The 24331-nt window shown below is 36.3% G+C and overlaps 2 protein-coding genes across 4 annotated transcripts in view; both read right to left on the reverse strand.

Annotated features, from left to right (window-relative positions):
- Positions 1-790, reverse strand: part of tafa4b (TAFA chemokine like family member 4b) — an 85170-nt gene extending 84380 nt beyond the window's left edge. Inside the window, exon 1 of the mRNA XM_067431190.1 lies at positions 247-790. The gene's annotated coding sequence lies outside the window, so the exon portion shown is untranslated. The remainder of the gene's footprint in view (positions 1-246) is intronic.
- Positions 791-5561: 4771 nt separating this feature from the next.
- On the reverse strand, positions 5562-23779 carry eogt (EGF domain-specific O-linked N-acetylglucosamine (GlcNAc) transferase). 3 transcript variants are annotated; one of them, XM_067430916.1, is made up of 17 exons: positions 23703-23741; positions 23482-23592; positions 21367-21608; positions 21068-21168; positions 20358-20466; positions 20039-20133; positions 19808-19912; positions 18633-18739; positions 18437-18540; positions 15333-15425; positions 15175-15246; positions 14789-14875; positions 11665-11733; positions 11408-11469; positions 11219-11338; positions 9270-9372; positions 5562-6531 (listed from the first exon to the last, which is right to left on the reverse strand). In XM_067430916.1, exons 3-17 carry the CDS (start codon positions 21562-21564, stop codon positions 6385-6387), a joined length of 1572 nt encoding a protein of 523 aa, XP_067287017.1. In that variant the 5' UTR covers positions 21565-21608; positions 23482-23592; positions 23703-23741; the 3' UTR covers positions 5562-6384. The 3 variants fall into 3 exon arrangements, with proteins under 3 accessions (XP_067287017.1, XP_067287016.1, XP_067287018.1); XM_067430915.1 differs by lacking the exon at positions 23482-23592 and having other exon boundaries at positions 23703-23779; XM_067430917.1 differs by lacking the exons at positions 15175-15246; positions 23482-23592 and having other exon boundaries at positions 23703-23779.
- Between the last annotated feature and the right edge of the window lie 552 nt (positions 23780-24331).

Below are 24331 nucleotides of genomic sequence, written 5' to 3' on the forward strand. Positions count from 1 at the left end.
TTTATTAAATATCCCTTGGCTCAGGTATAACGCGAAACAAATTCAAAAACTTAAAAAAATCCGTTTAAATTGTGCATTGGGTTTATTTTTTAAAACGTTTTTTAACGTGCTGTACATATGCGACTGACTAACGCTCTACTTAGCGTTTCTGGAAATCCTTCCGATATCAATTTGCAGGCAACAACTATTCAATGTCACCGTTAAAGCTCAAGAGCGACCCAAAAGAGAGAATGAGAAGCAGTTTACCTCCGTTTATGAAAGCGAGGGCATTCTCCTGAAGTCCTGAAGACAGATGTTTGTTTTAAACGAGCTTACTTTCTACTCACTCCAGCCAAGCTCGAACTCAATACCCGCCTGTCCATCACACGGAGAGCGAAACGGAGAGTTCATAAACCGAATTTGCCCATTCTTTTACGAATCTCTTCGCCAAACATCACGGACGGGATGAATGAGAGAGGACGGGAAAGAAAAAGCGAAAAGCACCGTCAGCGATTGAATCTCAGAGAAGAAGTGCGTAAATCCATATGGGGGTTAGTAGACTAATGGCCTTATAATGTTCCAGACATGCTTGTTAGGTTATTAACAGCTGTCTTCCTGCGGAACCGCTGGGACTGTGAGTGATGAGGAAGTCTGCGATGATAACTGCGCCTCGCACACTCCTCCCGAGCTGCGATCGATTTGACAAGAGAACTGCGAACTTGCCTTGCTTATTCCGCGCACGTGCGTCGGCTGCACCCCCGCCCCGCGCGCGCGATCTTTCAAGTAGCCACGCTAACTGATGTCATCGCTTACAAGTGTTGAAGTGAGCGGCTGTACTATAACGACAGCCTGGCAAAAAAGTGAGCGAAAGGGTTTTTAATTTTTACACCTCTCCAACCTGCCTGCCTCGAAGCGCAGTCGGGGTTCTACCACGCGCTCAAACAGGTTAATCCTTTAAAGATCGATTTTGTCTATTTCGTTCAGTCTCATAGCCGGGGACTCTTTAGATTTCTATCATGTGGCAAATGATGTTATCAATAGCCAATCACAGCCTGACACCCCTCAAGGTTGAGACTGGCAGGTGAAATGAAATCTCCATCAACGCTTTCCATCCCAAATACCAGTTCTACCATATCCAAAACCAAAAGGTCATATGTAGTTTAGGGGTTTAACATCTGAAACCTCCAAAATGTTGTATTTTCTCACCGTCTGACGACTTAAGGAGGGATATAAAAGTCCTGGGCTAAGCCACCTACACACCAACTATCCCTTTGATATGCATCTCCAATCCAGGTCGTCTCGGCTAGGAAATTGGAATCTTTGTCTCCTTCAGGTATAAAAAAAGAGAGAGAGAAAGAGATGAAAGGGGTATTTGGTACAACAAGAAATATAAATCCTCATTTTAAAAGTACTGCCATTGCACTCAATATTCCATGCTATTTATTTTCACCATTGAACATCCTCTTTGGCCCGGACATTTACCTAATAAAATATTAACCACAAACAACCTTGTGAAGCTCTCTAGATGTTCGCTACTTGTTTTCACGGACCTCGGGCAAAATTGCTGGCCAGTTGCACTTTTGCAGAGAGAATGTACGGAGTCATCACATGTTGTGGCGCCATGCGCAGAATATTTAGATGTGGCTAGGCTAGTGTGCAAGTGATGAAGTGAGACTGTCCAATGATGACAAAAGGTATATCAATTAATAAGCCAGGTATATGCACCTAGTATAAGTGCACGTGTCCAATATTTAACAGGGAATTGGCAGCTTGTGCACATTATTGCATTTGTCATTGCGTAATATTATGTTATTTACATCTCTATGAGGAAAGGGTGAATCAAATTAAGCCTATCTACAATCTACAACGCAACAATTGGACATTAGTTGATTTCATCACCATGGACAGCACCTCTTGCTTTCACAAGTGGACTTCCTTTGTCAGTCAAGCAAGTTGGCTGCTTCAGACTAGCTGGCTGTCTCGCAGCCCCAAGAATGACTACTTTGCATATGGCTTACAGCATTTAATGTACAACTGGCATATGAGAGAATGCAAGTCGTAATAATGCTGACAGAGTCGAATTGGAGGAAAGGGCACAAATGTCTTTCATCAGAGAGCTTGTGTTATAGGATCCCCGCTGAGACTTCTTCCTTCTGAGATTGTTCTCTCAGAGGACTGAGCATTATGGAAATGTCTGATCATAACTTGAGGAATATTTGTTCCAACACAATCAATATTTCCACATTTATCCTCTGAAAGAGAATGTTTTCTTGCTTTGTGGGACGCCTGTAGAAGTGGGTATGTAAGATGAGCCGTTGGTAATTGATTTATTTCTGTTCAGTGGTGAGAATTTTTTTTTTTCTTCGTGAGATGAATCAGATTAAGCCCCGTTGATACACGCAGGATAATGGATATTATGCATGAAGACAATGGAAATGGGTGATGGATGATAACAAACAAATCTAATCTAGGTTGCAAAGCAGGCAAGAATGGGAGAATCATAACTGAACGGTGCCGAAGGATCATTGCGTAGCACTCTGTCAAAAGTCAGAGCGAAAATTCATTTCCTGAAATATTGACACAGAGGGAAGAAGGATAAAAGAGAGTGTGTGTCATATAGAGCCAAAAGACAGCAGGGCCAGACAGGAATGTTGGGCCCACAAACAGCCAGACAGGTTGTGGCAATAAATATTTGTTCATTAATGCACTGCATTTTTGGGTCATTAAAGGTCTTCAATGCAAGCAAACAGTGACAATAAAAAGTTAACACCAACTTTAATGTGTCACTAAATGCATCAACAAAATAACATTAACTTTATTTTAATGTTTTACTTCATTCGTATTTATTTATTACATTTTATAACATAGCAATTTGTGTGAATAAAAATATTAAATATTAAAATACAAAATAAAAGCTAGTATATATATATATATATATATATATATATATATATATATATATATATATATATATATATATATATATATATTTAATTTGTCTCTGTATAATTTTAGATTTTATTGGACATATTTTATTTTTTAAAATGTATTTGTTGTATAAATCAATGCATACTTGAATTAAGGGATGTTGACTTATATTTTTTAATTGAATCAAATCAGTTAAATGTATATGTTATGGGGGGGGGGTTCAATGATAGCATAATAAGTACACCGTAATAAAATAATTAAATAAATTCTTCAAAGTGTTTCCCTTTTTGTCCCTAGCTATATTGTGAGGGTTGTCCACCATCCAAGTTTGTGTACATGTTAAAAAAATTGTTACTTATTTTAACTTAAAAACCTAAATTGCTGCCTTAAAATTTTAAGTATAACCAACTTACTGCATAATTAAACTGACATGATCTTGTATAAAGTGTAACAAATGCTTACATTATTTTGATGAGTAAAAGTAATGTAAAAACTCAGTTTGCCATGACTCACTAATCATATCACTTGTATAATCAAAATAGATATATAAATAGATATATGATACCTTAGTGTCATGACCTTGAGCAAAACAAGCTACTGACTAAATTAATTAAAGCGGTCAACCCTGTTACTTCTTAAAGGCACAGCTATAAATACATTTAAAAACATTCAAATGTAGCCTGTGATGACCCCATGCAATTCATTCGTATAATAATAAAATAACAATTTAAATGTAGAAATTTACTTCATAAATTACCTTTCCGAAACACAAAAGACATACATTTCGAGGAACGAACCTTATAGTAATGTTTCCTCTTGAGGTAACAGCAGCGGCGCTTATTTACATGATGCAGTGTGTAGTGAGGATACAGCAGGATTTGGGGAGCACATTTCTTCAGCAGAAGTGAGGGGAAGGAGGGCGGTAATAATTGCTCACTCCCAAACAATTCCGCCAGTGACATCCCATTACTTTAAACACGACAAAATAAGGCCACCCGCGCGCGGAGAAAGAATTCACTGAATAAGACATGAAGGAAAAAGGCTGGCGTTATTAGCTGTGTAGAGGGGTTCATCATTAGAAAGCAGTGAGACGGAGCATAATCCTTCACGCGCGCGACCATAACTCTCCTGTTACTAGCAGTAATTACAGAGCAAGTGCAGCCCGCCGTTTGTAATAAACTGTCTGTGTTCGACCACATACTCATTTAGCCTCTCTATAACAACCGAGAGACAATAATAGCAACGTTAGCTACTTTATCATTTGCCTCTGACAAGTGCGTACGAGGTAAAATACTGTGGGGAAACTCAGTGAGGGGAAGTATTTAAATATTCAAACTATTGTCTTAAAATTATATATAACGCCATGAATGGGTTTCACAAACTTTAGAGAGTTAGTCATCTTACAGTTGATGAATGCAGGCAGCGTGTGAGAATGAGACGGGACATCAGCGTCTGGTGCACACACTCGAAAGAAATTAGGCTGAATCATTAATGGTGTTATACCGCCATCGAGCGGCCACAATATACAAGTGCAAGAGCGTTTCAAGGTTCTGTTATTCGGTAAAAAATAAATAAATAAATAAATAAATAAAACATTGTCATGTCTTAATCTCCATCATATATTAGTAATGTCACAATGTATCGCAATACAAAAATGCAACATGTGTAGTGACAATATGCATTGTGAATAGTTTACCCAAAATGAAAATTACTATGCAAGGGGAAAAAAATCAAGGTTACAGAGTTAGTACTACATTACACTATTATATAATGTTGAATATGAATAATGTATAATAATGCAATGGGGGAATATTTGTGGGTCCTGATGCCAAATGTCTGGTGGCCAACATGATTTGAAATGTATCTAGTCAGCGACAAAGCGCAAGCATATCCGTCTAAAATAGTTCTTCAAAATCATGAATATTTTTATTCTGGTGTCGTGCATTGGGTTACCAGCACCAAGTCCAAGACTATTAATTTCACCATATTTAGCATTTTAATCAAAAGTACATTTTTGTAAGCCTTTTTTTCATAAGACTTGGTGTAGCTACTGTATCACAATAATATTAAGGTATTGTTACACCCCTAACTGATTTAAATTCATCTTAACAAAATGGATAAAATATTACACTCACATTTTTGTGAAATTAAAATAGTTTTGCAAATTACTTTATTTAATCACATTTAAATAAAAATATGGGTGTTCTGTAAATAAAATGATTTCTATTATATTTGTTGTCATGTCTCTGGGTGCTAATACATATAAGATGAAAAGCTAGAAATTTATTAAAAATACAAAGAAAATTCCCCTTATTGAAATGCTTCAAACTATAATAATAATAAAAAAAAAAATTCTTGGCAATTTTCATAGGCTTTCCCCGTGACCTCAAGTACCCGATTTGAGCTTTGAGGTCATAGAGATTAATGGCAGTGACAGCACAACTCAAACCAGTGCACTTTTGCTGTCATATTGAGTCATATTGTGAAACCGAGAGAACTGCAGAAATAAGTTGAGTGCAAAGTCACTGAATACCATTCTATAATGACTTATTTATGATAAAGGCTAAATTTAGTGATACCCATAAAATAATGTTTGATGTAGGTGTCATTATTTCTCAATATATGTGAGAATGATGAAATCTCGTACACAAGGATTGTTTTAAATATCTTCATTTCATTTTCTAAATGCACACAAATACAGATGTTTTCAAAAACACAATTTAAATATCATCTTCAACTCAAACGCAGAACTTAAAATTCAGAGACTCTTCATTAACTGTTGCAACTGTTCAGATTCTTTTTTAATGGTCTGAGGATCTTAATACTGATAGAAAAATATTTAAAAAATGAAGCAATACTTAACAAATATTAATGTGTGCAACACGACTGGGGTAATAAATCCCTTAACAGAGTTTTGCATTTGAAAATGATTTTTATCTGGCTACACATAAAAAAGTATACTGACACTGTAATAAATATGAAGCTGAGGTCATCTCCCTGGCCTTAATGGTTTAAAAACCAAACAAATGCTTTAAAAAGTTTTTTTGACTGTTATAAATAATGCTACCAAAATATGTGGGTGGACTCAACATTAGTTCAATACCCAAAGCCTGATCACCTGATTTTTTTTTGGGGGGGGGAGTGCTTTCTAAAGATGTCTTATAACCTGTAAACTGTTTAAAAGTGAAGTCTCTAATAAAAGCCCATATACCTGAGGGGAGGTACAAACCACACAAAATACGTCAAACATATACATCTTATAATGAAGTGTGATACTCAGCACCTCCATGTGCAGAATGTAACAGCTAGAGGATCCGTGCAGATGCTTTTTCCTGAAAGTAAAATGTGCATTCACATATTAGCCATTTGCATTTCATTTGCATGGCTATATGAGTAGAACAGTGCAGAGAGTTCGTAGGAGTTTGTTGTGAGTTTTGTTGATCTATTTTCTTGCAGAAGACCACCATGTTTTACAGGCTACAGTTCATCTCGGGCTTGTTTTGTGCGCCACTCCGGGTGCCGGGTCACATGCTCGGCTGCTAGAAGGACTAACCGCATGAACTCCTCTACGTCAAAAGTGTAGCTGGTAAACTTAGGATGTTCCCCAAGAGTAGGGTGATGACCCTGAGACAGAACAAAATATTAGTCAATTATAATGAAATTTACACACATTTTTTTATACTAACAAACAATGATCAATACATGTTACAGTATATATATATATATATATATATATATATATATATATATATATATATATATATATATATATATATATATATATATATATATATATGTATATATATATATATATATATATATATATATATATATATATATATATATATATATATATATATATATATATATATATATACCCTTCTTTCCTTGTGAGTGTTCTGTGTGGGGCATGGTGTTTGGATCTCAGCCTTCAGTCTAGTTGGGTTTTGGTTTTGTTTTGGGATTCGGATATTCATGCTCCTTATGTAATGTGTTGTGTAGCATGTAGCTGATGTTCTTCCCTGGCTGTATGCTTTCCTGTTGTCATGTTTTGTGTGAACATGTATCTTATGAGTTTTCATTAACTGCATGTTCATGTCAAGTTTGGTGTGAGCACATGTTCATGTGTGTCTTTGTCCCATGTGCTATCATGCCGCTTGTCTAACCCCGCCCACCTTGTTTCCTGATTACTGGTTCATTTTCCCCACCTGTCTTCTCTCAATACTCTCTCATATATGTGTGTGTGTGTGTGTGTGTGTGTGTGTGTGTGTGTGTGTGTGTGTGTGTGTGTGTGTGTGTGTGTGTGTGTGTGTGTGTGTGTGTAAGTGTGTGTGTGTGTGTGTGTGTGTGTGTGTGTGAGCCTGTTTATGTGGTTTATAAGGACACAAATTTGTATAACTACATGGGTATTACACTGGTATTACACTATAAAGGTGGTTTATGAGGACATATCAAATGTCCTCATAATTCAAATGGCCTTAAAACATACTAAATTATGCTTTTTTGAGAAAGTAAAAATGCAGAATGTTTCCTGTGATGGGTAGGTTTAGGGGTAAGGGCAGTGTAAGGGGATAGAAAATACGGTTTGTACGGTATAAAAACCATTACGCCTATGGAGAGTCCCTGTAAACCACATAGACCAACATGTGTGTGTGTGTGTGTGTGTGTGTGTGTGTGTGTGTGTGTGTGTGTGTGTGTGTGTGTGTGTGTGTGTGTGTGTGTGTGTGTGTGTGTGTGTGTGTGTGTGTGTGTGTGTGTGTGTGTGTGTGTGTGTGTGTGTGTGTGATGTTACAAATGTTCATTGTTAGTTCAAATTAGATCAGGACTATATTATATCACATAACTAACAGGTCAGTCATAACTTACACTTACATCCATTTGAATAATGTATTAGTATGTTGAAATTGATATAAACTAAGAGTAATACATGTTTTAGAACTATGTTTCATTGTTATTTCATGTTAACTAACGTGTACCTAATATTAACACATAGAACATACCGGTTTATTAGGCACAACTTTTCAACTGCTCAGTAATGTAAATATCTAATCAGAAAATCAGCAACTCAATGCATTTAGGCATGCAGACATGGGCAAGACGATCTGCTGTAGTTCAAACTGAGCATCAGAATGGGGAAGACATGATTTAAGTGACTTTGAACGTGGCATCTCTATGGTTTTCAGAGAATGGTCAGAAAAGGAAAAAATATCCAGCGAGCGGCAGTTCTGTGGCCCGAAAATGCTGTGTTGATGCCAGAGGTCAGAGGAGAATGGAGAGACTGGTTTGAGCTAATAAAAAGGCAACAGTAACTCAAATAATTACTTGTTACAATCAAGGTCTGCAGAAGAGCATCTTTGAACCTTGAAGCAGATATACAGCAGCAGAAAACGCACCAGTGCCACTCCTGTCAGTTAAGAACAGGAAACTGAGGCTACAATTTGCACGGGCTCACCAAAACTGTATTGGAAAAACATTGCCTGGTCTGATGAGTCTCATTTTGTGCTGCGACATTCAGATGGTAGGGTCAGAATTTGGTGCAAACGACATGAAAGCATGGATCCATCTGCCTTGTATCGCCGGTTCAGGCTGGTGCTAGGTGTGTAACGGTGTAAAGGATATTTTATTGGCACATTTTGTTACGTTTAGTACTAATTAAGCAATGTTTAAACCCCACAGCCTACATGAGTATTCCATTCCTTTATGACCACAGTGTACACATCTTCTGATGGCCACTTCCAGCAGGATAACACACCGTGTCACGAAGCTCAAATCATCTCAAACTGGTTTCTTCAACTTGACAGTGAGTTCACAACTCAAATGGCCTCCACAGTCCCCAGATCTCAATCCAATAGAGCAGCTTTGGGATGTGCTGAAATGGGAGATTCGTATCATGGATGTGCAGCCGACATTTCTGCAGCCACTGCGGGATGCCCTCATGTCAATATGGGCCAAAATCTCAGAGGAATGTTACCAGCACCATGATGAATTTATGCCACGAAGAAGCAGTTCTGAGGGCAAAACGGGGTCCAACTAAGTACTAGCAAGATTTACAGAATAAAGTGGCTGGTGGATATATATTGCTATTAGAGAATTCAAATTGAAATATATTATAATTCTCTAATAGAAGGTTATGTAATTGGTTTAAATGTACTAACATAACTCACACTGAATGTGATTTTGGTTCTGTATAAAGGAATACTGGAATTAAATTATATAAACTGGAATTAATCCAGGCGATGGCGCACAGGTTTGGCTGTGTGTGTGTGTGTGTGTGTGTGTGTGTGTGTGTGTGTGTGTGTGTGTGTGTGTGTGTGTGTGTGTGTGTGTGTGTGTGTGTGTGTGTGTGTGTGTGCTCTCTTCACCTTATCCTGGGGGAACACTTTGTCCCTTTTCTGCCAAGTCATGTAATGGACTCCCCTCAGCCGGGCCAGATCACGGTAGCAGCTCTCATCTTGACAGTTGTACCTGTGGAATACAGAAAGAGGGATGCTTTATGTCCCAAACTTAGCAGGAAGTGGCCCACAAAGCCTCCGCAGACTCAGTTTGATGGATAACTGTTTAATTAGGCTGTATTTCACTGTCACACACACACACACACACACACACACACACACACACACACACACACACACAGATGCTTCCCTCCTCAGTAACACACATTAAAAAGTACATAGTATGGCACAGAAGCTTGACTGCTTCCACATGGGAGTTGGGTAGATGTATAACATGACGTGTGTCAGATGCACAGATGCACACTGGGGAATACGTCTTAACACATGCTGATAGGTGCCGTGGAAAAACAGCACTCTGAAGTGAGTCGTGATGTATTCATTTATCAGTAGTGAAACAGAAATAAACTTTTTTAAGTAAGAATGCAACCTAAATGCCCAAGATTGGTGGTTGTCTGGGGCTAAGATATAGATTTCATATTTTAATAAATTGATGGTCCTTGTTTTAAGTTCTTGCTTTAAGTACACTACTATTCAAATGTTTAGGATCAGTAAGATTTTAGCTTTTGAAAGAAATTTATACTTTTATTCAGCAAGGACACATTACTTTGATCAAAAGTGACAGTAGACATTTATAATGTTACCCTGTTTTGTTTTTTTAACTTTCTATTTATCAAAGAATCCTGAACAAATGTATCATGGTTTCCTGAAAAATAAAAATGTTCAACACTGACAATAATAATAATTGTTTCTTGAAGAGCAAATCAGCATATTAGAATGATTTCTAAAGGATCATGTGACACTGAAGACTGACATTTCAGTAAATTACACATTTAAAATGTATTAAATTATTAAACTGTTATTTTAAATTGTAATATTTCACAATATTAATGTTTTACTGTATTTTTTTATCAAATAAATGCATCATTAATTAGCATAAGACACTTCTATCGAAAACATAAAACATATTTTACCAACCCCAATTTTTTAACTGAAGTGTTTTAAAATTATTTCTTGCAAAACTATTACTTAATTAGTACAAAAATAAACTTTGCAACATAATTTCCATATTCAATTTCAGACTCACTCTCCCAGTTTAAGTCTAGATTAAAGATGCATCTCTTTAGCCAAGTATTCACATATCTCATTTCACATGCATCTCATAACCTTGTACTCTAGTTATATCAGTGCACATGTTTGTCTTTGCTTAATGCTTTGAACAGCAGATATGCAAATCTACGCCCATCCCGAGATAACTAGAGAGTCCGTCAGCTTCGGTCTGGATCCAGCTTCTTATGAAGACTTTCCTGTGAAGAGACAACTCCAACTCCTGCGAGGACTTCAGATGACGCAGCTCTGCATCAACATGCACCCATGCTAAATTTTCTATATAACCTAATTATTGTTAACAACATGTATTCTTACTTCACTGAGTCCATTATTAAATTATTACAACTGATTAACAAATCATTGTTAGCTAACCCTTGTGCTTTGTATATGTACATTCCTGAAATCCATAACTTGGAGACGCATGCTTTTTCTGCTGCTTTGAAACAATTATGTATTGTGAAAACCGTAATACAAATAAATGTGAATTGAACTGAATTAATACAATCATGTTCAAAAAGTATAACTTGGTATACTTTGTGGGAAAAAATTGGTATAAACATTTTTTAAACACTGCAGACGGTCACCAATAAGTGTTTATATAAACTTTAAGGGTTCAAACTTTAGGGTTTTAAAGTGCCTCTAAAACTTAAAAGTGAAGAGAAGTGAAGAAGTATTTATATTACTCGAACTGACAGCTCTACCGTAAAGCATAGTTGGCCACACAAATCACTAGAAAGCAGAGAGTTACATACAATTCAAATATGACGGCCCAGTCGGGAAGAAAGAGGAGGTGGGTCAGTCCGGCTCCATGCATCCCAATGAAGATATCAGAGTTGTGTGTGACGTGGATCTGCTCCAGAAACGGCATCTCTCTAAGAATACACATCAGCTTTCAGAATAAAAGCGCAACATTTAAAAACAATAAAGACAGAATAACTCACTTGTATTTGTAATCCACCAGCTTGACCTCTAATAAAGGCACAGTCTTCAGGGCATTGATAAGCTGAACACACACACAGCAGGGATTCAAAGGGTGATTAACGAGACCTCACACTCATGTGGACAGAGGCCAAGTAAATCGAGGCTTTTTACCAAGCAGGGGTCTTCAGCAAATAAGAGTTTAAACGGGCAGTTAAGGAAGCAGAGTGATAAATCAATGATGAGCAAAGAGAGAGAGAGAGAGAGAGAGAGCATTCACCTCCTGCTGGTTTATTATCCTACGGTACTCAGTGCTTCTTGCCAACAGAGTGACACGGACTTGACCCTCCTGACAGAACAAAAGGACATCACAGATTTCATACATTTTTCAGCACATTTATGTTTTGTATAAAAATGTTGGTATTTCGCGATGAATTTTGTAACATACAGTATATAATACATTTTCAAAATACATTCAAACATTCAAAATATTATTTAAACCTTTATTTAGGTGGTTAAAAGGAAGTAAATGTACATAATATGTGTGATAAGAAAAAAACTGGGCTCCTCCTTGACAAAGCCCATGTGAAGGAATAACTTGTACAACATTGCCATCTAGTGGCACATGGTATAATCATGACAATGAATAAACCCATAAGTTCAGTGTATCCGGAAAGTATTCACAGCGCTTTACTTTTTCCACATTTTATTATGTTACTGCCTTATTCCAAAATGTATTATATGTATTGTCTTTTCCTCAATTCTACAAACAATACCCCATAGTGACAATGTGAAAGTTTTTTTGAAATCTTTGCAAATTTATTAAAAAATAAGGACATTCACAGAGCTGTCCTGTAGCCACTCCTTTGTTATCTTGGCTGTGTGAAAGATGAACCCTCGCCTCAGTCTGAGGTTCAGAGCACTCTGGAGCAGGTTTTCTTCAAGAATGTCCCTATACATTTTTGAACTCATCTTTCCCTTGATCCTTGATCCCAGTTCCTGTCGCTGAAAAACATCCCCACAGCATGATGCTGCCACCACCATGCTTCACTGTAGGGATGGTATTGGCCAGGCGATGAGTGGTGCCTGGTTTTCTCCAGACATGACGCTTGCCATTAGTTCCTTAAATATCTTTGTTTCATCAGACCAGATCATTTTGTTTCACAAGGTCTGAGTCCTTTTGGCAAACTACAGGCAAGCGGCCATGTGCCATTTGGCCACTCTATCATTCAGGCCTGATTGGTGCTGCAAAGATGGTTGTTCTTTTGGAAGGTTCTCCTCTCTCCCAAGAGAAATGCTAGAGCTCTGTCAGAGTGCCCATTGGGTTCTTGGTCACCTCCCTGACTAAGGCCCTTCACCCTGATCGCTCAGTTGGGCTGGGTGGTCAGCTTTAAGAAGAGTCCTGGTGGTTCCAAACTTTTGGACCTTCAATGCAGCAGAATTTTTTTCTGTACCCTTCTTCAGATCCATGCCTTGATACAATCCTTTCTTGGAGGTCTACAGACAATTCCTTGAACTTCATGGTTTGGTTTGTGCTCTGACACGCACTGTTAATTGTGGGACCTTATATAGACAGGTGTGTGCCTTTTCAAATAATGTCCAATCAACTAAATTTACCACAGGTGGACTCCAATCAAGATGTAAAAACTTCTCAAGGATGATCAATGGAAACAGTATGGACCTGAACTCAATTTTGAGTGTCATGACAAAGGCTGTGAACACCTACAGTTGCAAGAAAAAGTATGTGAACCACTGTGAAAATGTGAATTATTTTAAGAAAAATTAAAGAGATCATACAAAATGCTCTATTTTTTATGTAATGCTTTCCTGAGTAAGATATTTTACATAAAAAACTTTTTACATATAGTCCACAAGGGACTCACAAACAACCATCATGAAACAAAAAAAACAGCTGTGGATCATCCAGGTTAAGACACACAGTATTAAGAGAATCAATGGCTCATAAACTTTTGAGCGGGGTCTTTAATAAATTCAGCTATTTTTTTTGTCTTGTGGACTATATGTTATTAAAAAAATATATTTTATTCACATTTCACAGATTCTACAAGCAGTTCACTTATTTTTCCTTGCAACTGTATGTACATGTTAGCCTAGAAATCTAGACGCACCCTAGCGGCAGCAAATTTAATTTGCCCGCAAATGTGTTTCTAGGAACTCTCAATACACGTCTGAGCTGTATTCCTCAGAATCTGGACGGCCCAATCACATCGTGTATAAAGTCGGTGGGCGGGGCCATAATGACGACGGCCGAGTTGCGTTTGCGTGCTTCTAGTAAACACAGAAACTGGCGAACGGCGGCGGTCTTTCGAATCAGCTTTGACCGGAATCCTGGAAGACTTGGAGTTAAGCTTTTCTCTGAGAAAAGAACAAAGAACGGCACTGAAGTCATTCTTAAAAAGGGAAGATGTGTTCGGAGTTTAGCCGACCGGATACGGCGAATGTTTAATCAGTCAGCGAGCTCTGTTTCACCTTCGTTGCTCTGGTTGGTTGTAGCGCTATCCTATCGTGTGCAGAGGGAGTTTAAAAGACAACCGTTTATCCCGCCCCTCGGATTGCGCCCTGTCTATGGTGAGTTTCCAGACCAAACATCTTGATGTGGGTCTGGCTTGTCAGGCTATGTACATGTGATTTTTCTTCATTTTTTATTTTTAAATCAAAATCAAATTAAATCAAATATAATTTAAAAATTGCTTGTTTAAATTGATAAGAAATCAAATGAATCTACTATTTAAATTTCAATAACAAATAATATAATTTACAATTATAATTTAACAATTATTTATTTACAAGTATGTAAAGCACTTTGAGTGCCTAGAAAAGCGCTATATAAATGTAACAAATTATTATTTATTATTATTATTATAAGTATAAGAATTCAAATCAATTTAATATTTAAAATAAAATAAATAATATAAAATTAAAATATTTATTTAAATGAATAAGAAATAAAATATAACATTTTAAATCAATTAATATACTTTTAATTTATAAATAATTATTATTATTATATATTTTAAATTATAAGAATTACAAATATATAAAATATATGTGTTTGATAATATCAGGAAAACAAGAAAGAGTGATTTCACAAAGAGATGTTTTCATGATGTTGTGAGCATCACACTTTCAAAATTAGCATATTTTTATATAGTGCATATATTGTTATATATTACTGTATAATATATTCCTGTGCTGATTTTGAAAGTATGATGCTCATAACATCACAACAATCTCTTTGTGAAACCACTTTTTTTCCTGATCAAACACAGATAAATTAGTATATTATTCAGAGAGAATGACTGTGTCTCTATTATAAGAATACAGGAATAAAAACGATCAGTTTTTGTATGTATGTGTGTGAGAAAGAGTTCAAGCATATTTACCTTCGGTCCCTCTTGTGTGATACTGAGTCGATAAAGGACATGCTGGGAAAACGCCTTGAACAGCCCCTCACTGTGGCAGTCAGAGATCTATCAAATTACACACACCTGTCAGTTAAATTTTCTCTACACGTCATTTGCACACAGAAGACAAAAGCACACAATCATTAATATGAGGATGATTTGAGCAACAGCACCAGATGAGTTCAGTCTCACACAAGGCAAATATTCTATATCACACGCACAGCATCCACAGATGTCACACAGAGATGCATTAAAATAGACAGAAGACTGCAGATGAACATGATGAGATGAAGCAAAGCCAAATGGGGGTGGGGGGAGAGAAACACGTGAGAGCAACATAGGCATGCAAAGACAAGGATACGTACAAGAGGGGTGTTGTAGAAAAGGCCATATCGCATTCTTGGTAGGAGAGAGAAAAATGCATCTCTAAAACACACCTGTGAAAAACATACTTTTAAATAGCATCAAAACGCTCAGATGCTGATAAAAGTGTGAAAAAGTGATGGGGAGTAAAAGTCTTTACCCTTTTGGAGTCAAAGTTTTTCAGGTGAATGATGTCGTAATCTGTGAAAGCCTGCCACGTTTCACTGAACAGGTCTCCATATCCATACACACTCTGACAGACAAAACAATTCAATGAAATGCTTTTTTTTAAAAGTCCCTCTGCAGTCAATAATGTCATCTCTTAAAACTCATCTTTGATAATCAAAATTACATATTCAAATGTTTTTTTTCCTGTGAAAAGAATTGATTCATGCCTTAAAGCAGCTTGTCAACTGTAGCAAACACTACATGAAGAAGAAGAAAGAAGGAAGAAGAAGAAGAAGAAGAAGAAGAAGAAGAAGAAGAAGAAGAAGAAGAAGAAGAAGACATTTTACAGATTAGTCTAAAATTCTGTCAGAATGGTTTATGCATTGCTCTCTACAACGAAACGCTAAGCATGATGCATTCTTATTCTCACCAAGGCTGCATTTATTTGTTTCAATAACACAGTTGCAAAATATGTAATTTATTCCTGTGATGGCAAAACTACATTTTCATCACTCATTACTCCAGTCTCCCTTGTCATGTGATCCTAGAAATCGTTCTGATATGCTGATTTGCTGCTCTCTTTGGATTTTTTTAATGGCGTTACTGTCTTTTAATCAATTTAACGTGTCCTTGCTAAATAAAGCATTTATTTATTTATTTTAAACATATATATTAGCCTACTGACCCTAACCTTTTAACCAATGTTCCCTCTACACTTCCCTCATTCCCTGAAAGCTTGTGATGCTACGGCCGCGCAGAAAGAATCAAATGTCGCGCAGACGGCAGATGCAGACGCGAAATGAGGGGAGAAATCCATTTGATTGTAAATTCATTGCAGTGCTTTGTTGAACCGCTAGAGAGTTAAAACCGGGTAATGCTGTACAGGTTTCATGATGTCGCGTGTGAGCGGCAGCGTCATGTTTGCGGTCCAAGTCCAAATAGCCCAAAGCAACGTGAAACGCAAAGCAGTGGAATAAAGCACCTCATGTTTGAAAGAAGAGTGGCTTGATTAAGTGGAGGAAATGACGGATGATGGGCACAGACAGCACGATAACAAAACAGACATTTACAGAATTGTGTTTTGAGTTCGCACGCTACACTTGTGGTGGCCGTGGGTGTGGCATGCGAACTCAAAACACATCAGTAACACCTCAGTTTAAATGGGTATGTGTGGTTTGGGTTTCAGAGATGTTTAGATAACTATGAAAGAGTTCACAGCATGTTCCCTTAAACATACTTAGCAATTAGATATTTAATGACTTTATTTATTTATTTTTACAAACTGAAGCATTTTAAAACTGATATACAGGTGCTGGTCATATAATTACAATATCATCAAAAAAAGCTGATTTTACTAATTCCATTCAAAAAGTGAAACTTGTATTTTCCTTGGTTGTCAGTTATAATCATCAAAAATAAAATGAATAAACATTTAAAATATATCGGTCTGTGTGTAATGAATAAATATAATATACAACTTGTACAGACTGATATATTTTAAATGTTTATTTATTTTATTTTTGATGATTATAACTGACAACCAAGGAAAATCCCAAATTCAGTGTCTCAGAAAATTAGAATATTACTTAGACCAATACAAAGAAAGGATTTTTAGAAATCTTGGCCAACTGTAAAGTATGAACATGAAAAGTATGAGCATATACAGCACTCATTACTTAGTTGAGGCTCCTTTTGCCTGAATTACTGCAGCAGTGCGGCGTGGCATGGAGTCGATCAGTCTGTGGCACTGCTCAGGTGTTATGAGAGCTCAGGTTGCTTTGATAGTGGCCTTCGGCTTTTCTGCATTGTTTGGTCTGGCATATCATATCTTCCTCTTCACAATACCCCATAAACCTTCAATGGGGTTGAGGTCAGGTGAGTTTGCTGGCCAATTAAGAACAGGGATACCATGGTCCTTTAACCAGGTACTGGTTGCTTTGAGACTGTGTGCAGGTGCCAAGTCCTGTTGGAAAATTAAATCTGCATCTCCATAACGTTGGTCAGCAGCAGGAAGCATGAAGTGCTCCAAAACTAAAATCACGTGTACACACTTTGTGTGTGCATTTTGAGCACTTTTTTTGTGGAATCATATTTATTTTGTCAATCAAAAGTGTGCTTTCACTTTAATTGAGCGTCAGCAGCGCAACAAAATAGGCTCACCACCGAAACCCCCGCTTCACTGCTGCTCACGCGACGCTCCTGCTCCCAGTGTGAATGCACTCATTGATTAACATGGGCACTGGGAAAAATATGCACTGCTCACGCTTGCGGTGTGAAACGGCTGTAAGGGTAATATGTACAGGGTAAAAAGCAACGGTCCTAGTACTGAGCCTTGAGGTACTCCCATACCGAATTTGTGATAGATATGACAACTCTTCGTTTACTAATACAAAATGATGTCAGAGAAGTATGATTTGAACCATGCCAATATAATTCCACTAGTGCCAACATCATTTTTGAGTCTATTCAAAAGAATGTTGTGGTCAATATTATCAAATGCAGCGCTAAGTTCGAGTAACACTAATAAAGAGATACAACCACGATCTGATGATAAGAGCAAATTATTTGTAAATCTATAGGGAGCAGTCTCAGTACTATGATACGGTCTAAATCCTGACAGGAAATCTCCGCAGATACCATGGATACTGCCTATTCTAATATCTTTGTCAATCCCCTAAACTATGTGAACGTAGCCTTAGACAAAGCTACAAACTTAACTCTCAAGTACATAAATATATAATAATATTACAAGGTGGAGTTTATTTTGTATTGTCGATCAAACTGTTTCATTCAAAAAAAGTCTCCCTCTTTCTCCACCCCCCTTAATTTTCCCTCTACCTCACCCTTGAAATACCAGCGTCTGAACAATAGGCAGGATAAGGTTTTCTCGTAAGACACTTTATTTTCAGCACACCGTTTCCTTTTTATCCTTCTGTTTTAGGAACCGCACATCTCCTGAAACTGGCAGTTGGTTTAAACAACAAACCCTCTGTTAGTGTTTGTAAGAAACGCTCTCTAAGCCCTCACGGTTGATGATTTACTGGAAGACATTAGAAGCAAACGATGTTTGTGTGTTTAAGAGAGATGAACACTTACTGTATCCCACATGACAATGTTTATGTCACGGCTGAAGGAATTGTTGAGGTGCTGGGAGATGTAAAGGTTAACAAAGTCGCAGAAATGATGGTACATGTTCACTCCTGCAAAAGACAAGCGAAGCATGCAAGTTTTTAAAAAAACGTATTATTTGTGAAGACAAAAAAAAGCTCCCTTATTTGCACAAAAAGATTACCTGCATCCATCTTCATAAAGACGGTTGGTCTGTCAATTATAACATCACAATGACCATCTTCTAGGGGGTGGAAGTCTAGCTCTGAGTATGTCTCCAATTCCGCAAACCTGAGAGAAGAAAAAAGGCTGTTTTTATATCTTAAAACTTAAGTATGAATCCTTTTCACAATTTCGGGGTTCACAGAAGCGTAAGTCGTCATAGTTGGGTAAACTTCTATAGCGGGGAACGAGAGATGACAGCAAATATTATTTTTGTATTTCAATTTGCTCTAATAGCAAAAGAAAAAAAAAATCTATGATTGAGTTTCCACGACTTTCATGGAAAAATATAGAGGGATTATGTTGGTCAGAAGAGTATACATGTATACATGTATACAGCAGCATACATTTTTTTTAAATATCTCCTTTTGTGGATGTTTTTTTGGGGTGAATGTCAAGAGACATTAGCGGATATATTTTAATGTTGAACAGTTTGGGATCAGATTTTTGAAAGACCTTTATTTGGTCAAAATGTAAAATAACTGTTTTCTATTTTAATTTATTTTAAAATGTAATTTATTCCTGTGATGGCAAAGCTGCATTTTCAGCATCATTACTCCAGTATTCAGTGTCACATGATCCTTCAGAAATCATTCTAATATGCTAATTAGGTGCTCAAGAAACATTATTATTATTATTATTATTATTATTATTATTATTATTATTATTATTATCAATGTTGAAAACAGTTGTGCTGCTTAGAATTTTTGTGGAAACTGTGATGCATTTTTTAAAGATTATTTTATAAATAAGTTTATTTGGAATAGAAATATATAATTTATAAATATATAATTTAATAACACTTTATTCTACAGTGTACTTGTTACATGTTACATGTACTTACCTTAGTAGTAACAGTAAATTATGTATAATTACATGCAACTAACCCTCAACCAATCTATAATCCTACTCTAACCCAATAGTAAGTACAAGTAGTTAATTAATATTACTCAGTACTTAAATATATAATTACAATGTAACAAACACAACTTAAAATAAAGTGTAACTGCAAATTTGAATGACCCACAATCTGTTGAACTGTAGTTGATCAATCTTAATGTTTTGCCACACAGGTAAAGAAATATATTAATGTAACAAATGTCAATTAAGTTTTTTATTTGGAGATAAGTTCTTTACCAAGACTGAAGAGGACTCTTGTGTGACCCTTCTGCAGCTAGTGCTTTACTGTTAAGACTGCAGTGACCACCGATCTCACCCTGTTCCAGGAAATCCTCTTTATACCTGCAGTGATAGAGAGGAAGTTAGATGGAGAAAGAGAACTCATTTAGACAGGACATTCTCACTGCCAGAGAGAAAACAATTTCACAGAGTTGTGCATTTTCCTTGACCTCCAACAAGGTCACTGACCTCTCATGACCTCTGCGGGGACTCCTCAGGTCCAGGTACAAGTTTGTGGCCCTGCAGAACCGCATATGACTGGAGCACTTCAAAGAGGAATCACCCTTTAAAAAAAAGTCAAACTTATTTGCAAGTTTGATCCCAGTATTGTTTGGACATGTTGAAGCAGTAACATTTAAAAACAGCCCTTATGTCTTAAGCTCAGTGATCATGCTCAAAGCTCTGGAGGTGAGGCAAGAACTTTACTGCGGTAAAGATTAAGCAACTAAGTTGATGGCTTGGTAAAAACAGAGCACAGAGGAAAGTGAGGTAGAGGAGGGAAACTCACAGGACTCGATGGCTTGCACAATGTCTTCATCTCACTGAGACGCTCCCTCACATAGCCAAAATCTGCCTGCTTCCAGAACAGTTCCTGGGCAGCCTGAATAGAGCTCGCCCTAAAGAAAGAAATCAAATGTTCAAATGTTAGTAATAATAATTGAGTAACACTTCACAATAAAGTTAAATTCATACACATTCGCTTAAGTTTAATCATGCATATTAATTATTAATGACTTTTTATCCTTTTATAACTTTTAACAATTATAATTTTACAAAAGATTTCTATTTCAAATTAATGCTGTCCTTTTGAACTTTCTATTGATCAATTAATCCTGAAGAAAAAAACAGTTTTCAACATTGATAAGAAATGTTTCTTGAGCAGCAAATCAACATATTAGAATAATTTCTGAAGTATCATGTAAAGAATTTCATGTGCAAAGAGTGCAAAGAAATGAAAGAAATTACATTTTCTCAGTTGTACATATAGAGTAGAGTGAGATCTGTTTTTATTTTTGCTCACGGTATGATAATCGTATGTCAGTATCGACATACGATATGTCAATCGATATGTCAATATCGTGATAAACCGTTGCAACCCTAGTAGGGGTGTCCCAATACTTTTGGCAATGTAGTGTACATGGGTAATTCTATGGTTATGAATAGCAGGAAAACATAAAAGTGTTAAAGAAAAATGTAGGTCAGCGTAGAAAGGCATACCATCCTGAGTCAACACTGGTGCACACAGGATAGCTGAATCTGTGCTCAGCGGAGCAGCTCTTTTCATACCCCCAGCAGGACTTCTTGAGCAACAGAGCATCCTGTCACAGCCAACAGAGACATAGCATAACACTATAACCATAACACTAGTGATAATGTTACAAGCTCTACTCTAAAGAACAGCCTGTAATAGTCCACCATTATAACTGATGTATGACAATGTCTTTAGAAAAATATCCCACTCACTTCTAACCCAACTTCAGCAAACATTCCATAACAAACGAGAGGAAATAGCTTACTTTAAAAGGGCAAAGTGCGTCCTCCTTGCAGAGTTTGGCCAACGGTTTGTTATTGTGCAGAAAGAATGGAATATGCTGCTGAGGCAGCGCCAGGCTGCTGTAGTCCAGCTGTGGTGTGCGGCTGCTGTTCTGGCCACTGTCTGTGGCGGAGATGGTTTTATAAGTGCAGGCCAGGCACAGAGCTACCAGCAGCAGCATAGTCCCTCAAGCCACATGGAAGGAACCACACTGGCTCTCAGCACCTACAATCATTTATCAGAGAGAGAGAGAGAGAGAGAGAGAGAGAGAGAAAGAGAGAGAGAGAGAGAGAGAGAGAGAGAGAGAGAGAGAGAGAGAGAGAGAGAGAGAGAGAGAGAGAGAGAGAGAGAGAGAGAGAGAGAGAGAGAGAGAGAGAGAGAGAGAGAGAGAGAGAGAGAGAGAGAGAGAGAGAGAGAGACTAATCGTTTACAGGGGAGGACAAACAACAAAGAGCTCCGGAAGTAACAACAGTGTGGGAACCTGCAAATGAACAGATCTTCCTCCAATGTGAAACTCCTACCACAGGAAATATTAGTGACCTTTTTCCTTCAATTGTTTTAAGGCCAGGATTGAGGGAAATTAATAGAAAAACAAGTGTACATTCTACAGAAATTATGTGGTCATACATATTCTCTGATATGGGTTGATAAGAATTTTTTATTATATATTATATTTTATTTTTATTTATTATATTATAGCATTACCACAGATTATTTGAATGGAGTCAGACAAAATATGTTTATTGATCAGATCACACAACTGATTATTTGTCTAATGCATAGAGAAAATAAGCACTTATTCTTTACACAGAATTTTCATGCTGTAAAAGAAAGATTTAAAAATTTATAATTTCCCATTTTTGACAAACTTTTTTTAACAACATTTAAGTAATGTAATTTGTCACTTTCTAGCAATAAGTTTAGTCAAACATCACATAAATTAATTTTAATTAATAAATAAAATAGAACCTATAAATTAAACTATTACTGTTTGTTTTTTTTATTCTATAAATGAAAATATATTTTTTGTACAAAAACCTTGAGCAACAATTTTGAATGTTTAAGATTGACAATGTAGTGCCCTTGGATTTAAAAAAAATAAAATAAATAAATAAGTTGCTATCTTACATTTTAAGTACAATCCACTTGGATGTTTAAGTTATTTCAACTTAAATTTATGGACTAAACATTTGCTGAATCTTGTATAACTTATAAAACATTAATTCAATATTAATTCCATACATTATGTCAAAACGATGACATTTTACTTTTTTGGATACAGTTACAGGGACGGATCAAGACCTCTGATGTGGGACAGGCCATACCCACACAGACATTTAATTACTATTTTTAAAGACTCATTTTCTATTATATAATGGTTGAGCAAATAATCACAATCACAACATAAACATAGGATTTGTGATTTTAAGTTTGAGACTCCATGATGAATTAAAGTCATTTGTCAACATTAATAAATTAAGACCAACTATTAGTAGATATTAGTAAAAATGTAAATAAAATAATAGGATTTTATCTTTATGTAGTTAGAAGCTATTGTGATTTTTGTAAGGGGAAATTAATCATTTTGCTGTGTTGCCTTGTAATTATGACAACGTAATTACAGATTATATAATTAAAACCAAGTGGGGGGGGGACGCCCACATTGTGTAAATGTGTCATTAACACAATGACAGAAAGATTCTGACAAACGTCTGTAATTAATAGAAAGAGATGCCCTTTTTGATGATTTACAGAAGTAAAACATAACTGTATGACTACCAGGGGAAGTTATCTATTATATTCGTCTCTTCTAAATGCAGTGTCTAATGCGACCTGTCTAGACAGGGCAGATCAAATAGATTAACAAAGGCGCACTGTATTCCAATCCCATTCGATTCATGGAGCACATGTCCTACAGAAGAGTAAATGTACCATACTGGGCGTTATGTCTTGCTGTCCATACATGGTAGTGAAATCTGCACAAGTCTGCACAAGTTTTTCTTCTTCTTCTTCTTTTATTAACGGTAGCAAAGCAAACAACAGAGCATGATACCTACCCAAAGACACCGACACACCACGATACCAAAATAACACATACCAAAAATAATAATAAAAGTGCAAGCTGAGGTGGGAAACGCGACAACCACAAAGACTTGACACGTTGCCAGGTCAGAGACTTTTCCAGCTGTCCCATCATCAGTTATATCAGCTGCTTTTACCGGCGCAAAAACACATATACACACAAAAGAGGAAATTAATTCTGTTCTTAAGTTAAGGTGAATAGTAACAGTGCTAACAAAAATAATAATAATTGCTTACCTCCTTGGAGAAATTAAGGACAGGGAGAGGGTGCATTTAGGGATGCAGTCGCCATACTACCGGAAATTATCAGCCGGCATGTGTTACTGTAGGAAACCGCAAGAGGGCGCAAGAGAAGACCTTAATTGTATATTGATTAAGTGGAAGTGCAAGAATACTCCGTAAACAACACCAACACTATATTTGTTACTTTATAACTACAAAAAATATCTCGGTAATTATAAATCATGAATAAAGCTGTGAAACCAGATAATAAAACCAGATAATAATAACTGGTATTATATAATTTAAAATAAAAATATTTAATAATTATATAACATTAAAAACAATGCAGCTAGAAAACAAATAAAAGCAGAAATGGTTATATGTTATATAACTACAAGTAATATCTTAGTGCTTATTAAACATTAAAAACATTAATAAAGATGTAAAACAAATAAAAGCAAAGATTGTCGTCATCATTACTATTAAATTACTAAAGATAATTTCTTAGTAATTATTAAACACTAAAGCAATAATAAAGCTTGAAAAAATAAAGCAGATTATTATTAATACCACTACTAATAATAATATACTTTATATATTATAATATTATATAATGATAATAATATAATTACTACATAATATAT

The sequence above is a fragment of the Pseudorasbora parva genome, chromosome 22, assembly GCF_024679245.1.
Source record: "Pseudorasbora parva isolate DD20220531a chromosome 22, ASM2467924v1, whole genome shotgun sequence".
Classification (NCBI taxonomy): Eukaryota; Metazoa; Chordata; class Actinopteri; order Cypriniformes; family Gobionidae; genus Pseudorasbora; species Pseudorasbora parva.

Excerpts from the sequence above, each read along its gene's own strand:
- eogt (XM_067430915.1), bottom strand. The coding sequence starts at position 21,564 with ATGCTGCTGCTGGTAGCTCTGTGCCTGGCCTGCACTTATAAAACCATC. Across the intron at positions 21,169-21,366 it reads ACGCACTTTGCCCTTTTAAA|GATGCTCTGTTGCTCAAGAA; the intron begins GTAAGCTATTTC and ends TGGCTGTGACAG. Across the intron at positions 20,467-21,067 it reads ACCAGTGTTGACTCAGGATG|GGCGAGCTCTATTCAGGCTG; the intron begins GTATGCCTTTCT and ends TTCTTTCTTTAG.